This window comes from Chiloscyllium plagiosum, chromosome 6 (assembly GCF_004010195.1).
Source record: "Chiloscyllium plagiosum isolate BGI_BamShark_2017 chromosome 6, ASM401019v2, whole genome shotgun sequence".
Lineage (NCBI taxonomy): Eukaryota > Metazoa > Chordata > Chondrichthyes > Orectolobiformes > Hemiscylliidae > Chiloscyllium > Chiloscyllium plagiosum.
In genome coordinates this window covers 74,016,696-74,033,008 of record NC_057715.1, presented here as the reverse complement: position 1 = coordinate 74,033,008, position 16,313 = coordinate 74,016,696, and the positions used below count along the sequence as shown (strand labels likewise).

The 16,313-nt window shown below is 41.0% G+C and overlaps 1 protein-coding gene across 1 annotated transcript in view; it reads right to left on the bottom strand.

Annotated features, from left to right (window-relative positions):
- The window catches only part of LOC122550705 (ras-related protein Rab-39A-like), a 21,081-nt gene extending 7,199 nt beyond the window's left edge, over positions 1-13,882 (bottom strand). The window contains exon 1 of the mRNA XM_043691841.1: positions 13,297-13,882. Within this exon, the coding sequence (XP_043547776.1) occupies positions 13,297-13,511 (215 nt within the window). The 5' untranslated portion in view covers positions 13,512-13,882. The remainder of the gene's footprint in view (positions 1-13,296) is intronic.
- Positions 13,883-16,313: the final 2,431 nt, after the last annotated feature.

The window sequence follows — 16,313 nt, the reverse complement described above, 5'->3', positions numbered from 1 at the left end:
AATCTGATCTAATCAATCTCAGATTGATCTCTTTCCTCACTATCTCCTTGGGCCCCACTCCCCCTCTCCTCCCTAACCTCCTGAGCAGCTCTAGCAAACCTCCCTGCCAGTATATTAGTCCCCTTCCAATTCAGGTGCGATATGTCCTTCTTGTACCAGTCACTTCTACACCAGAAGAGATTGCAATGATCCAAAAATGTGAACCCTTCTCCCCTGCACCAGTTCCTCAACCATGCATTCATCTGCTCTACCTTCCTATTCCTACCCTCATTAGCTCATAACTCATAGGATATACTACCATAGAGTACCTCTCTTTTAATTCCTGCCTAACTTTCTATCTCCCTTCAGAATCTCATTCTTTTCCCTTCCTATGTCGTTAGATCCAATGTGTACAATGACGTCCTGCTGGTCCCTCTCCCCTTTGAGAACATCCTGCACCCTCTCCAAGGTACCCTTGATCCTGGCACTAGGGAGACAACATCCCATTCTGATTTCTTGCTGCCTGCCGCAGGAATATCGATGCCTCTGACTAGAGAGTCCCCTATCACAATCGGTCGCGTGGAACCTGACGTACCCCCTCATTACATTAGAGCCATTCTCGGTACCAGAAACTTAGCTGTTCATGCTACATTCCCCTGAGAGTCCATCACTCTCTACCTTTTCCAAAACATGTTTGAGATGGGGATAGGCATAGGAGACTCCTGCACTACCTGCCTCCCTCTCCTACATTTCCTGGAGTTAACCCAACTACCTAACTGTATCTGGGGCTTTCCCCCTTCCTGTAACTGCCATCCATCACACTCCCTAGCTCCTGTCAATTCTTTATTGCCTCTAACTGCCGCTCTAACTGATCAGTGATATCTGATAGGATTCTCAACCAAAAACACTTCCTGCAGACATAATAATCAGAAACATGGAAACTCTCCCTCAACTCCCACATCTGACAGGAAGAGCACATCACTCTACAAAAGGCCATCTTTCCTCCTTCACAATCTACAGATCCAGAAAATAGCACCATCGTTTTGCTCTTAAAAAAAGAACACTGTTCCAGGCTAACTTAGTACTTATGCTTCATATTTTTAAAATGTAATTAAGAGACAGACCTCAATAAAACACAATCAAAAAAGAACCAACTCTACCCACTATTGTAGATTTACAGCAAGGTTACACTTAAAAACTATGCACTTAGCTGTTCCTGTGTGAGTTCTCCCACAGTTTCCTCCAGGGTCAGCTGTAAATATCACCATTTGTTAATTTTTCCTAGATGCACTCCAATGTCCAGAGGTACGTGAAATCAAACAGCAAAGGCATTAACTGTGCAGATTCACTGTTGTGTCAGACAGCAGTGTATGTTTCTTTCTCTGACCATGTGGTCACTGCCTTTAGTCTGTCTTCCTCCTTTTTAAAGTGTCGTTGTTTTGATCTTTTGGCCCCCAAACTCCCAAAACAATGTAACAGCTTATAAAACAGTAATTGCTGCTCCCGGAATTCAAATAAATCACCTCCAACACCTAAAATACCTCAAGAATAAAAGGAGCAGCTCTTACAGCCACAATTCCATGATTCATTGAAAAGGTAAAATGAAGATTCCCAATTATTCACCATTGTGTTATTCAAAGGAGTGGAAATGGGTTTCTCGATTATTGTAGATATGAGCTTTTATATATATATTTTTTAAAAAATCAATTCTCTCTACTTTGCATCTTCCCATTTCTGTTTATAACCACATACCAGGAGTTTTGCAGAAGCACCTGTTCCTTTCTTCCTACATAGTTCAGAACCTAAAGAAGCAGTCAGCCCTTCCCTAAATGCCACGCGCAGTTGTTGTCCAAGATCTTTAAAAAAAACCCAGGTTGTCAATTTTCTGACTTGTTACAACTTTATTATAATTGGCATTGAGTACTCCTAAACTACGGAGGACGCTAAAGAAAAACAAGCATTTTTTTTTTCTCTTCATGTCAATTAACTTTCTCTTATAAAAGTGCACAAATTTAGTGAAATTGCAGACCTACCCCTACATGGTTAAAGGATAAATGACATTAATTTAATTGAACATGAACCACAAGTTACCTTGAGTGGATTTTTTTTTAAGGCAATGTCCAAAATAAAAGCTTTATCTGCTCTTCACAACATTCTCCAACGCTGTTCCATGGCCATCAATTCCTTGCTGACACAACATATCCACCAGTAACTAAACCAAGACACCATAAAATAGAAACTATCTCAGAAGGAGCACAATTACCTCCTGTTATGTGCCCCACCAGATATCCAATTCCAATCCGTAATGTTCCCTAAAAACCAAATGCCACTCCAGACCACAAAGCTCAGACAATTCAGTCAAATTTGTTCTTCTACCTTTTTTTTGCAAAGTCTGAAATTCAGTATGACTATTTGAAATATTTGGATGTTTTGAAAATGTTGTGTCTGATTATCAATACGTTTTAGAATTTTTTCTAAACAAATAAAGCCAAAGCAACTTAATAACACTACTAACATTAGCAGAATTTGAAGGGGTTTAGGAGAACATTTTTCACCCAGAGTATTGGGAGTAGCGGGTGGGAGGTAGGGGTATTCATAGAAATGTACAGCAAGGAAACAGACCCTTCGGTCCAACTCTTCCATGACAACCTAATCTAATCCGACTTGCCAGCACCCGGCCCATGCCTCTCCAAACCTTGCTATTCGTGTACCCATCCAGATGCCTTTTAAATGCTGCAATTCTATCAGCCTCCATTATTTCCTCTTGCAGTTCATTCCACACATGTCCCACACTCAGAGTGAAAAGTTGCCCTTAGGTCTCTTTTATATCTGTTCCCTCTCATCCTAAACTTATGCCCTCTAGTTCTGGACTCCCTCACTCCAGGGAACAGACTTTGTCTATTTGTCCTATCCATGCCCTTCCTCACTTTATAAACCTCTATGGTCACCCCTCAGCCTCCGACGCTCCAGGGAAAACAGCCCCGAGGAAAGCATACCAAACGCCTTTTTCACTATCCTATCTACCTGCGACTCTACTTTCAAGGAGCTATGAACCTGCACCCCAAGGTCTCTCTGTTCAGCAACACTCCCTAGGATCTTACCATTAAGTGTATACGTCCTGCTATGATTTGCTTTCCCAAAATGCAACACCTTGCATTTATCCAATTTAAACTCCATCTGCCACTTCTCAGCCCTTGGTCCATCTGATCAAGATCCCATTATAATCTTCACTGTCCACTCCACCTCCAATTTTGGTGTCATCTGCAAACTTACTAACTATACCACCTATGTTCACAGCCAAACCATTTATATAAATGATGAAAAGTAGAGGACCCAGCACCGATCCTTGTGGCACTCCACTGGTCACAGGCTTCCACTCTGTAAAACAACCCTCCACCATTACCCTCTGTCTTCTACCTTTGAGCCAGTTCTTATCCAAATGGCTTGTTCTCCCTGTATTCCATGAGATCTAAACTTGCTAACTAGTCTCCTATGGGGAACCTTGTCAAACGCCTTACTGAAGTCCATATAGATCACGTCCACCACTCTGCCCTCATCAATCCTCTTTGTTACTTCTTCCAAAATCTCAATCAAGTTCGTGAGACATGATTTCTCACGCACAAAGCCATATTGACTATCCCTAATCAGTCCTTGCCTTTCCAAATGCATGTACATCCTGTCCCTCAGGATTCCCTCCAGCAGCTCGCCCATCAATTGTCAGGCTCACTGGTCTGGAACTCACTACTTTAAAAGCATGATAGAGGCAGAAATTTGCATTATATTTAATGAAAAACCTTGAATATACACTTGAGATGCTGTAATTTATAAAATAATGAACCAAGAGCTATAGTTTGGAAATAGCCAGAGGGCTCCTTCTTTCAGCAGTAAGGTCACAATGGGGCACATTGCCTCCTTTTGATCTGTGAATCTATATTTCCAGGAATTTCAGAGCCAAGGACACTGTACTGTAAGGATAAGAACACAAATTAGTAAGCTAAGTGAGCTATTATTATGCTTAAAAGACCTAAAGTCAAATCTTAAAAATGCAATCATTTTGTTTTTGCAATAGTGCGAGAGTAAGACAAAATTACGTTATGAAAAGGCAATCTGTTGTTATGACAGCACATATTAAAATTTTTCTTACAACAAAGCTTAATTCAGGAAAAGCAGTGCTAGGGAACAATAATATGTTGTGAAAAGGCCTGGAGCTTCAATTCAAACAACTAGGTGGTCATAAAATATCAGATAGCCTTGTATCGAGCGGGAAGATGACAATAAAGAAAATGTTATAAAAGAGAAGCCTTTTTGTGATTTTCCCGTTAAAATCCACCCATGTTCGTGTCAAATATGTAATTTGGACTTCTCTGAATTATAGGTTAGAAATTATTTGTCAATAATAAACTAAATGAACATTACACATTACTGTTTCTAGCTTTACCAACCTGTTTATATGTTGAAAGATTTTTGCACAATTTTGCCGTGTGTTCTCAGAACATCTTAAACCAGTACATTAAAATCTGTAGTATTAAAGCTACATAAAAATAAAAAAAAACAACCCAAGTTTCTTTGGTATGCTCCCAGAATTGGAAGATTTGGATCTCTGACTTAGAGCAAATAGGTAACATTTTATGGTCAACAAGGAAAAGATACAGTTTTCGAAAATGATTCCCCAATTGAGCATGAAGTCAATTGTAGCTAAGGTTAGTTACAGAGGGGAAAAAAAAAATTACTCAACATGTGCTTTAATGCCAATTCCAGATTACCCTTCCTTACTTCTTCCCCATGATGTGGCGGTGCTGGTGTTGACTGGGGTGGACAAAGTTAAAAATCACACAACACCAGGTTACAGTCCATCAGGTTTATTTGAAAGTACAAGCTTTCACACTGCTGCTCCTTCATCAATGGGAGGGAAACAGGACACAGAATTTATACTAAAAGATCAAAGTGTCATATAGCTAATGTGATGTATTGAACAAACCTAGATTGCTGTTAAATCTTTAATTATTTATAATAGGGATGCACGTTTCGATTGATTAATATATAAATCCCAAAACTTCTTTCAAGTCACAGTCCCAAGATAATTTAAGGTTTTATCAGTATAAAAAAGAAGTGACATCTCAACTCAGACAATGTTTTAAAGGTGTGAGGTCAGAGTCTGTATAGAAAATTGGTGAGTTAGAAAGATTCATAAATACGAGTTTACCGCCCAAATTTGATCGCAACTAGGAATTTAATATGCCTAGTTATAGAAACAGCAAAAAAAAACACCAGAATTTGCAAAGGCTTTTATCACAATGCAAAATGTCCATGGGTTGTGCTAACTGGTTAAAAGGATTCTATCCTAAAAAATAAGTCTTATCCAACAGGTTAGCAAGCCAAAACATTGAAGGCTATGGGCCAAGTGCTGGAAAGTGGAACTAATTAGATTTAGTGTACAGGTACTTGTTGTGACACAGACTTAATGGGCTGAAGGGCCTCTTCAGCTCTGTACAATTATGAGATGGGCGGCACAGTGGCTCAGTGGTTAGCATTGCTGCCTCACAGCACCAGGGTCCCAGGTTCAATTCCAGCCTTGGGCGACTGTTTCACATTCTCCCAGTGTCTGCGTGTGTTTCCTCTGGGTGCTCCGGTTTCCCCTCACCGGAGGGTTAAGTAAATTGGCCATGATAAATTTCCAGTAGCGATAGGTGCATTAGTCAAAGGGAAATGGGACTGGGTGGGTTACTCTTTGGAGGGTCGGTATGGACTTGTTGGGCTGAAGGGCCGGTTTCCACACTGTAGGGAATCTAATCTAATCAAGATTTGGTTAGCTTTGATGATGTGTACTGTGGAAGCAATAAAGTTGTTGGTCTTGAATATTTGAATAATGTCTAAATTAGAGAATTACATGGCTCAGTATCTTGCAAGGCAAGGTGATGCGCCTATACTGAGAGTGTTACTGGAGTACTTAAGATGTACTTTTACAGCAAACCCAAAAGGGAAAAAATTAAGTTTGTCATAAGATTTGTCTGCTACAGCCAGAACCCTGTCCACAACATATAAAAAGCAGTTGAATAAAAATTCAGCAGTTGAAAGATATTTTCCAGAAAGACAAAAAGCTGTAATACCTAGTGGCTGCTGTGCAAGGAAAAAGAGAAAATAAGTAGAAATAGAAATGGAGAAGGAAAAGCAGTAACTTAAAGTAAATATTATTAATGAACTAGTTGTATTAGTTTACTTAGAAACATTTAAAATTTCTGTGCATCAAAACATTTGAAAAAGGACAACATGAAAGGTGTGAAAATGGTTTAGATTAGATTACATTACAGTGTGGAAACAGGCCCTTCGGCCCAACAAGTCCACACCGACCCGCCGAAGCGAAACCCACCCATACCCCTACATTTACCCCTTACCTAACACTACGGGCAATTTAGCATGGCCAATTCACCTGACCCTGCACATCTTTGGACTGTGGGAGGAAACCGGAGCACCCGGAGGAAACCCACGCAGACATGGGGAGAACATGCAAACTCCACACAGTCAGTCGCCTGAGGCGGGAATTGAACCTGGGTCTCAGGCGCTGTGAGGCAGCAGTGCTAACCACTGTGCCACCGTGCCGCCCACAATTTGGGAGCTTCATGCAGTGAAACAGTGCAATGATTCAGCAACAAACATATTTACTGAGACAGAATCTCTCAGTGTTCCCTTCCTTGTGTATTCTAATAAACAATTGAAGGGATGCAATGATACAAAGAGAGAGTCGAGAAATTGTGCACGAGGAGTTTGTGTTACCTCTTTCATAGAACCAGGTTATAGTCAAACAGGTTTATTTGAAATGACAAGTTTTCAGAGCGCTGTGATTTCAAATAAACCTGTTCAACTATAACCTACTGTCGTGGGTCTTCGGATCTGGACCAGCCCAGGCAACACCAGCACCTGCAGATGATGGCTCTTTTATAGTAAAAATAGACCATGAAGGGGAGAGATTTCCCAGAATTTGGAAGCACACTTGTAGTCAGAGGGGGCAGGAGAGTCTTGGAGAGAGAAATTATGTCAGTTCCTGAAGATTTCCTGCCACCTTTTGCTCTTCTGAGTGCTGGTTCCAATGTGACGATGGCAATTCACTCAGTAGCAGTGGGGAGCTAGTTAAGGCTTATCAGTAAACAACTAACAGCAATTTTCCACCATAAATGAGATTTTACTGTCATCACAGAGGACATCACACTGATGAAACTTATCAGGAAAAAAAAAAGGTGCATAAAACAGATGTTCAGTTCCAAACAAATCAATTATTTTTACCCTCTTGAATCATTGGAAAGCCTGCAGTGAAGGGCTAGAAATGTTCTGAAAATTGCATGGAGTAATGCAGTAAGAAAGGATCAGTGCTGGTGGTGAGTAAGTTATGACCATTGCCTCCAGTTGTTTCACTGCTCCATTTTTTCCAGTCCTCTCATATTCCATACACACCAGCAACATAACTTGCTACATGCACAGGGAAATCTGCAGGTCTGCATTTATCTCTACATCCTGTTTGTTGTCCCTAATTGGACAGAAATTATAGAGCTGGCTTGATGTTGGGTGCATCCTGTGAAATTATCTCAGAGGCATGTTGCTGCTGTAAATGAGGTCAACGCTCCAAAACGGTCCTAACTGCCAAAGATTTGCAAAGTACATAAGACTCAACCCTAGTAAATATATTCTTATAAATCATGCTTTGATACTACAGAATTTGATAATTGCTTAACAAGCCGCACTATGTCAAAGTTTTTTGTCTTGCACTCATCAAGACAACTCACACGAAATATCTAAGTAAAGGGATTGGATAAGAGTCAGCAGGGGTGTGCACAACAGGGTCCACCTTTGTGGATGTGTCAGAAAAAATGGAAGGGTATAGAACACAATTTTGCTATTACTGATAATGCAAAGCAGAGGTATTGGTAATCAGTGAGAACAGCAAAAACATTCAAGGTAACAGATAGATTACACAATGGGCTGATAGGTGACAGGGCATATACAATTTAATGTGGATAAAGTGTTCGACAAGGTTCCCCATGGGAGATTAGCAAGGTTAGATCTCACGGAATACAGGGAGAACTAGCCATTTGGATACAGAACTGGCTCAAAGGTAGAAGACAGAGGGTGGTGGTGAGGGTTGTTTTTCAGACTGAAGGCCTGTGATCAGTGAAGTGCCACAAGGATCGGTGCTGGGTCCTCTACTTTTTGTCTTTTACATAAATGATTTGGGTGCGAGCATAAGACGTACAGTTAGTAAGTTTGCAGATGACACCAAAATTGGAGGTGTAGTGGACAGCGAAGAGGATTACCTCAGATTACAACTGGATCTGGACCAGATGGGCCAATGGGCTGAGAAGTGGCAGATGGAGTTTAATTCAGATAAATGCGAGGTGCTGCATTTTGGGAAAGCAAATCTTAGCAGGACTGGTCTCCTTCCTACCGGAAAGATGTTGTGAAACTTGAAAGGGTTTAGAGAAGATTTACAAGGATGTTGCCAGGGTTGGAGGATTTAAGCTACAGGGAGAGGCTGAACAGGCTGGGGCTGTTTTCCCTGGATTGTCAGAGGCTGCGGGGTGACCTTATAGAGGTTTACAAAATTATGAGGGGCATGGATAGGATAAATAGACAAAGTCGTTTCCCTGGGATCGGGGAGTCCAGAACTAGAGGGCATAGGTTTAGGGTGAGAGGGGAAAGATATAAAAGAGACCTAAGGGTCTTTTTCACGCAGAGGGTAGTAAGTGGATGGAATGCGCTGCCAGAGGAAGTGGTGGAGGTTGGTACAATTGCAACATTTAAGAGGCATTTGGATGGGTATATGAATAGGAAGGGTTTGAAGGGACATGGACCGGGTGCTGGCAGGTGGGACTAGATTGTGTTGGGATATCTGGTCGGCATGGACGGGTTGGACCGAAGGGTCTGTTTCCATGCTGTACATCTCTATGACTCTTTGACTCTAAATGAGAGGAAATACATTTTCGGTCAAAGAGCATAGCATTACAATGTACAACTAAATAAATAGAAGAAATGTGCAAGTAGTCAAAGATTCAATTCCATAATTCCTCTCCTCACTGTTAGACTATTAAAATAAATTCATACCAATAATTTTACTCAAAATGATGTAAGTACTTCACAAATGTTTGTTTTAATATCAACAGGAGAAGTAGTAAACATAATAGGAATAATTTGAGTGCACGTCATGACAGGGCAGCTTGGCCATGTAGAATGTTCTTCCTCTGCAATGTGGGAAATCAGTTACACTTCCTGTACCCAGCGTAATCCCATGTGCAAGAAGTGTCTCCAGCTACAGCTACTTGAAACGCATGTTTTGTATCTTAAGCAACAATTGGAATCACTGTGGAGAATCCATAACGCTGAGAACTTCATGGATAACATGCAAAGTGAAGAAGTCACACTGCAGGTAATGTGTGCACAGGCAGCAAGGGAATGGGTGCCCATCAGAAAGAGTAAAAACACCAGGCACATAGTTAGCTATTGAGCAGGTGTACGGCATTTTGAAAAGGCAGGGTGAGCAGACAGAGGTTGCGGCTGTGCTCTATATTAATACCAAAGACATGTGGCGAAAAGAGGCATGAGGTCTTGCAAGCAGAATACAAGCAACTAGGAAATAAATTGCAAAGAACATCAAAGATAGTAATCTCAGGATTACCCAGCCCCGACTCCACCCCCCACCCCCCAATGCACATGCTAGTGAAATCAGGAATAGGAGAGTAGATTAAATGAATGCATGCCTGGGATGATGATGTAGAGGGGATGGATTTAGATTCCTGAGACATGGGAACATATTCTGGAGAAGGTAAGTTGCATACAAGTGAATAGGTCACATCCCAGTAGGACCAAGAACAATATCCTTGCAGGGGAGTTCACTAGAAAGTGAGGGGAGGATTTAAACTAGAGTGGCAGGACTGTGGGAATTTGAGCTGGGACTTAACAGTAAGGGAAACAAAGATGGAAATGAACGACAGAAAAGTAGACTGCAAAGGCTGGTGACAGAGAAAACAAGGGCTATCAGCAAATATAGCCACAGAACAAAAAAAAGATTAAAGCATTTAAAAGACAAGATAAAAGGTTCTTTATCTGAACATACCAAGCATTTTCAATAAGATAGATGAATTAGCAATGTAAACAGTTGTAAATGGGTATGATATGATTGCAGTTACGGAGACATAGCTTCAGTGTGATGAAGGCTTGGAATGAGGGTTTCAATATTTAGAAATAACAGTAAAAATGGAAAAGAAGGTGGCGTAAAACTGTTAGTAATGGATAAAACCTGTGCAATAGTGAGAAAGGATATTGGCTCATAAAATGTTGATTTGAGTCAGTCTGGGTGGAGCTAAGTAGCAACATGTGGCAGAAGACATTAGTGGGAGCTGTTTGCAGGCCTCCAAACAGTAATGATAAGTTAAGGACATCATTAAACAGGAAATTGGAGAACTATACAACAAGGGTGCATAATCATTCTTTATTCTGCATATAGACTAAGTAAACAACATTGGCAATAATACTGTGGTGGATTTATTCTTGAGGCAGATACAAGATTTCCTTTAGAATAACACACTGAGGAGTGAACAAGGGAATTTAGATTTGGTTCTAGCAATGAGAAGTGGTTAATTAAGTATCTAACTATGGAAAAGCAAGATATTGGTTAAGAGGGGAAAATAGACTGCAAGAGTAAACTTGTAAGGGTCATAAAAGTGGACTGTAAACACTTCTAGAAGTAGGTAAAAAGAAAAAGATTAGGGAAGACAAATGTAGGTCCTTTACAGTCAGAAACTGGAGAATTGATAATGAAAAGCAAGGAAATGGCAGAGCAATTAAGCAACACTTTAATTCTGTCTTCAAGGAAGAAAGCAATAATAACTTCCATGAATTGAGGGACGTAGTGAAGAGGAGGATTTGAAACAAGTTAATATTAGTGAAAAACAAATGTTGCAGAAATTAATGGGACTGAAACCTGATAAATTCCCAAGGACTGATAGTCTACATGCAGGGTCCTATGGAAATACTGAATGTGTTAGTTGTCCTCTTCAAAAACTGTGCAGATTCTAGAACAGTCTGACACATTGGAAGGTGGCAAGTGTAACCTGACCACTTAAAAAGACAGCAGAGAATTCCAGACCAGTTAGCCTAACATCATTAAGTGAAAAATGCTGGAGTCTACTATAAAAGATGTCATAACAGGGCACTCAGAAAATATTAACTGAATTAGACAAAGTCAACATGAATTCATGAAAGAGAAGTAATGTTTGACAAACCTCCAAAGAGATTTTTTGAAAATATGACTGGTACCACAGGATATGGTGCATTTGGATTTTCAAAAAACTAAATATAAAGTCCCACATAAGATGTAGGTACGCAAATTCTAAATATATGGGATTGGGGTAATATACTGAAATAGACTGAAAATTGGTTAACAGACAGGAAACAGATTAGGAAAATATGGCCCTTCTTTGGAGTACAAACTGGTGTCTAGAGGGGTACACTAGGAATCAATGCTTGGGTCCCAGCTAATTAATATATATCAATGATCTGGATGAATCAAATGTGATATGCCCAACTTACCTGATGACACAAAACAAAATTGGATTGTGAGTGGTGAGGTGGATGTAAAAGAGGTTCAAGTGATTTAGACAAGTTGAGGACTTGTCAAACTCATGGCAGTTACTATGCAATATAAATAAATGCCAAGTTATCTACTTTGGTGGGAAAAAATAGAATGCCAGAGTATTACTAAAATGATAACAGATTGGGAAATGTTGATTTGCGTTCCTATACCCCAGTCAATGAAAACACACATGAAGTTGCAGCAAGCAGTTTGGAACATCAATGGTAAGTTGGCATTTATTGCCAAAGGAGTTGAACACTGGAAAAAAGGGTCTTTTTGTTGCTGTTCAAGACCTTAGTGAGGCCACACTCGTGACTACTGTGTGTAGTTTTGGTGTCATTACCCAAGATGGGGTTTCTTTGCCATAGAGCAAGTTCAGTGAAGATTCACCAGACTGATTCCTGGGACAGGCTTGTTGAATGAAAAAGACTGGAGTCAACTAGACCTGCAGTTACTGGTGTTTTTGAGGGGGATTTCATTACATTCAGGCAGGCTGACAGATTGGATACAAGGATGACATTGTCTCTGGCCTATGTGGATGGAGACAGACAGAGGAAGAGAGGTTTCACTCAGAGGTTGGTGAAACTGAAGATGTTGTTTTTATCACACTTGTTTCCAAATCTCTGAATACATTTATAAAATAAAGTTTTGAGACACTAAAGGCATCAAGGGGTGTGGGCAGAGTCTGGGAATATGGCATTCAGATAAAGGATCAGCCATGAATATACTGAAAGATGGAGAAAGCTGCTGGGCAAAATATCCTATTTCCTGCCCTTACCCGTACTTCTTATGTTTTTAGATTTTCTTTCAACCTGGACCTGTTTTACAGAAAGTACAGTCATCATGGTAAGAATGATCTACATGTTATTGTCAAATGTTACTAATTACATCTGTTGCTCTTATAAGCTAAGGTTAAAGCACAATTTTGCAATGCCATAGTAAATTTTGATTACAGCACATTAACTTGTCTTGAAAGCCAAGACGAACAAGAATATCTATGATCTTACTGAACAGACTGGGGGGACTGAATGGCCTACTGCTGTTCCCATATTTATTGTAATGTTTTTCAACCCGGCCATTGTTGGGAGCTAAATCGGACTCTACTCCAGAATACTAATTTACGTTTCGGATTGGGCACCCCATCTGCCTTAAAATACTTTATCAGAAATTTACCTTTCAATTCCAGGCTTCCCAACACCGTAGATTCCTTTCCATTAGCAACGGTCAGTCACATCCATGTTTGTCCAAACATAAAATCAGTTGGAAACATATTATGAACGCAATTCAATCGACAGCTGCTGCGTTTTGAACCTAGTGAATGGAAAATTGAAGGTAGCGAGCCCCTCTCTCGCAGATGCCAGCAACAGCTCCAAACTGAGACCGACTGTACCAAAGGCAGAGCTAAAACACAAGCCTGAAGGGCTGCAAGTATTGCCCCAGAGGCGGAATTGGTTTTTACAAGAACAGCGCACGTTTTGTGAGCCTGAGACAGAGAAAAAAAAACAAGGAAGTGTGTCTGCTCCAGAAGTTATATCATTGCAGCCGTCGTTGGAAATAATGCAAACCAAAGACATCACTCCTGGAGCAGAGTCCAGCAAAATGCCAACCTCCAAGCCCCACCGCCAGTCCTCGGTTGACATGCAAATTCCGCACTTTGATTTACACTCAAACCACCAACAAATAAACACGCCGCCGCATACCTGAACCTCTCCTGCCCGGCTGTGTCCCACAGCTGTAATTTGATCCTCTTGCCCGGCTCGATCTCCACCAGCCTGGCGAAGAAATCCACACCAACCGTGGGGTCAGACACGTCGTTGAATTTGCCGTCAGTGAATCTCCGGAGGAGGCAGGACTTCCCCACGGTCGAGTCCCCGATCACTATCAGACGGAACTGATAGATCCAAATAGCTTCCATGACATAACTTTTTACCACCAACCTTCCCACCAGTAGAACCCCCCAACACACACACCCCGTCCCCTTTTACAAGGTCCAAGTAAATTTGCAAAACGCTGTGTCAACCAAATAAAATGAAACTAAATAAAATACGGGGCTGAAGAATTTCACCATGCACAGCGGAATAAAATCCACACGCGCACATAATCCCAAACTATGAATGCAGTAGAATTTCCTTCTCCCGCCCCCTCCAACCCAACACAGTACAGTTTGCAAATGCTGCAAACTCAGCTTTAGAGCTGATACCGGAAAACCAAACCCGGCAAGTGGGAAGTGATGATTGACATGAAGAAGCCCCAATCCCAAGTCAGAAAGCAGAGGCAGTGAGGCCGTAACCACTAATAGGACGCGGGAGGGAACAGGAGCTCCTGGGCTGATGCTGAGCTCAATAGGACGTGTTCATTTCGCTGGCCAAGGGCTCTTCGGATTTGATTTAAAGAGTGAACATACTCAGACAAACATCCAGACATCACAGTACGCACATGCATATGCACATCCCCACTTCAAGGGCACTATAATATGAATATCAGAAAAATAATGTCACTATTATATACAAAACTACTGTATCTATGTAAGAATGTGGTAAAGGGTCATACGACAATAAATCAAGCTGTGAATCCTACCTCTATATTCATCAAATTCCAGCTTTTCTCCACTTTATCCCAGTTGAAATCAATATTTAAATAGCCCAGAGTAATTCATACTGAGTAATTTCTAGTATTTAACTCCAAGGAAACTTCAATGAAGTTTCCCCTCCTCTTGCCCTAAAATTAGACAAACATGGTACAGTATTTAATTCACATGTGTGAACATAAAATACTTATTCAAAGCTTGTGAGGCAAGACTCATTGTACTTACCGGTGGTCCCTAGCTAATGTCACATGAGTGAAAAGGAGCCCGATCTCTAATTAGATGGCTGTTCGGACCTACAACTTGAATGTCCAGAGTTATCTATCCCTTTTCATGGTGAATGCTGCTAACTCCAGTTTCACAGAGAGTCAGATATTGAAAAGGTTCATTGCAGCATGGAAGGTTAAAATCTATTTGGTATTTTTGGCAGATGTAGCACAATAGGAAAGCAATGTAGACTGCAGAAAATGGCAAAACCAACGAAACACCATATATTGACCATCTCCAGGAACTGTCAAGCTACCAAGATGGATTGTTTTGCCTTTAGGATCATGTAACTGCACCAGAGAGAGAATGGAGGCAGCAACATGCACAGTTCCTCCAGTAAAGCCACATTCCTTGGAGAGAATTGACCTGTGAATTTGTGATCACAAGTGATAGAAGGACAGCCTATAAAAGAACCTGACAAACTTATGACTGTAGAATAATTGCTGCAGCTGACCATGTCCATGTAGAGGCAAGCACCAAAATCTGATTCAGAATTGTTTCAAGATTCAAACACACCAAAGCTGCAACATCTAGTGTGCCAAAGTTGGCACAGATGCTGAAGTCTCCCAATAACAACAACATGAACTGCCAGTTCTATGGACATTCATGGTCAATCCAATATTGGGCTGGACAGTGTAGGGGATCAACAAAAAGTAATGAAGTAACTTACTCAATGAGGAGTCTATCTATCACAACATCATGTAATCAGTTTTTCTAATGAAGCTTTACAAATTTAGCAATCTCAATCATAGTACACTTCAAATCACCTGACGAAAAAGAAGCCAGTACAATTCATGAGTTGAAGTTGAGTTCTGAGGAAGGGCCACTGGACCTGAAACGTTAACTTTGATTTCTCTGCACAAATGCTGCCAGACCTGCTGAGCTTTTCAAGCAACTTCTGTTTTAGTTTCCAATTCAGGATTTCATTGCATTGTCTAAGTTGGTGGTCTCTTGCTGAATCATCTGGTGAAAATGGAACAAGAATTGTGAGCAGTAGAAATACAAGTTAAATTTTTAAAATTTCAACCTATCACAAATTTGCACAATGGTGTCCCTCACTTTTCTAATTTTAAGACCTCCCCCTGGTGGCAGGATTTACAGTGAATATTGCTAACAAAACTTGATTTCACATCTCACCAGAAGGCCAGAACGTCTGATGATCTACATCTTCTTCAGTGCATCATTGGCAAATCAGCCTAGATTATGTGTTAGGATAATGGGGAACAGATAACTTGGAAGGAAATTAAGTGGCCAGTCAATAAAGAAACAGAAAAGATTAAATAGGTTAAACTGGAAAAAAAGTATAGTATTGCTATTATGTCATAGAGTCATAAAGATGTACAGCATGGAAACAGACCCTTTGGCCCAACTCGTCCATGCTGAGAGATATTCCAACCCAATCTAGTTCCACCTGCCAGCACCCAGCCCATATCCCTCCAAACCCTTCCTATTCATTGAGGTAAAAACAATGACTGCAGATTCTGGAAACCAGATTCTGGATTAGTGGTGCTGGAAGAGCACAGCAGTTCAGGCAGCATCCAAGGAACTTCGAAATCGACGTTTCAGGCAAAAGCCCTTCATCAAGAATAAAGGCAGTGAGCCTGGAGTGTGGAGAGATAAGGTAGAGGAGGGTGGGGGTGGTGAGAAAGTAGCATAGAGTACAATGTGTGAGTGGGGGAGGGGATGAAGGTGATAGGTCAGGGAGGAGAGGGTGGAGTGGATAGGTGGAAAAGGAGATAGGCAGGTAGGACAAGTCCGGACAAGTCATGGGGACAGTGCTGAGCTGGAAGTTTAGAACTAGGGTGAGGTGGGGAAAGGGGAAATGAGGAAACATTTGAAGTCCACATTGATGCCCTGTGGTTGAAG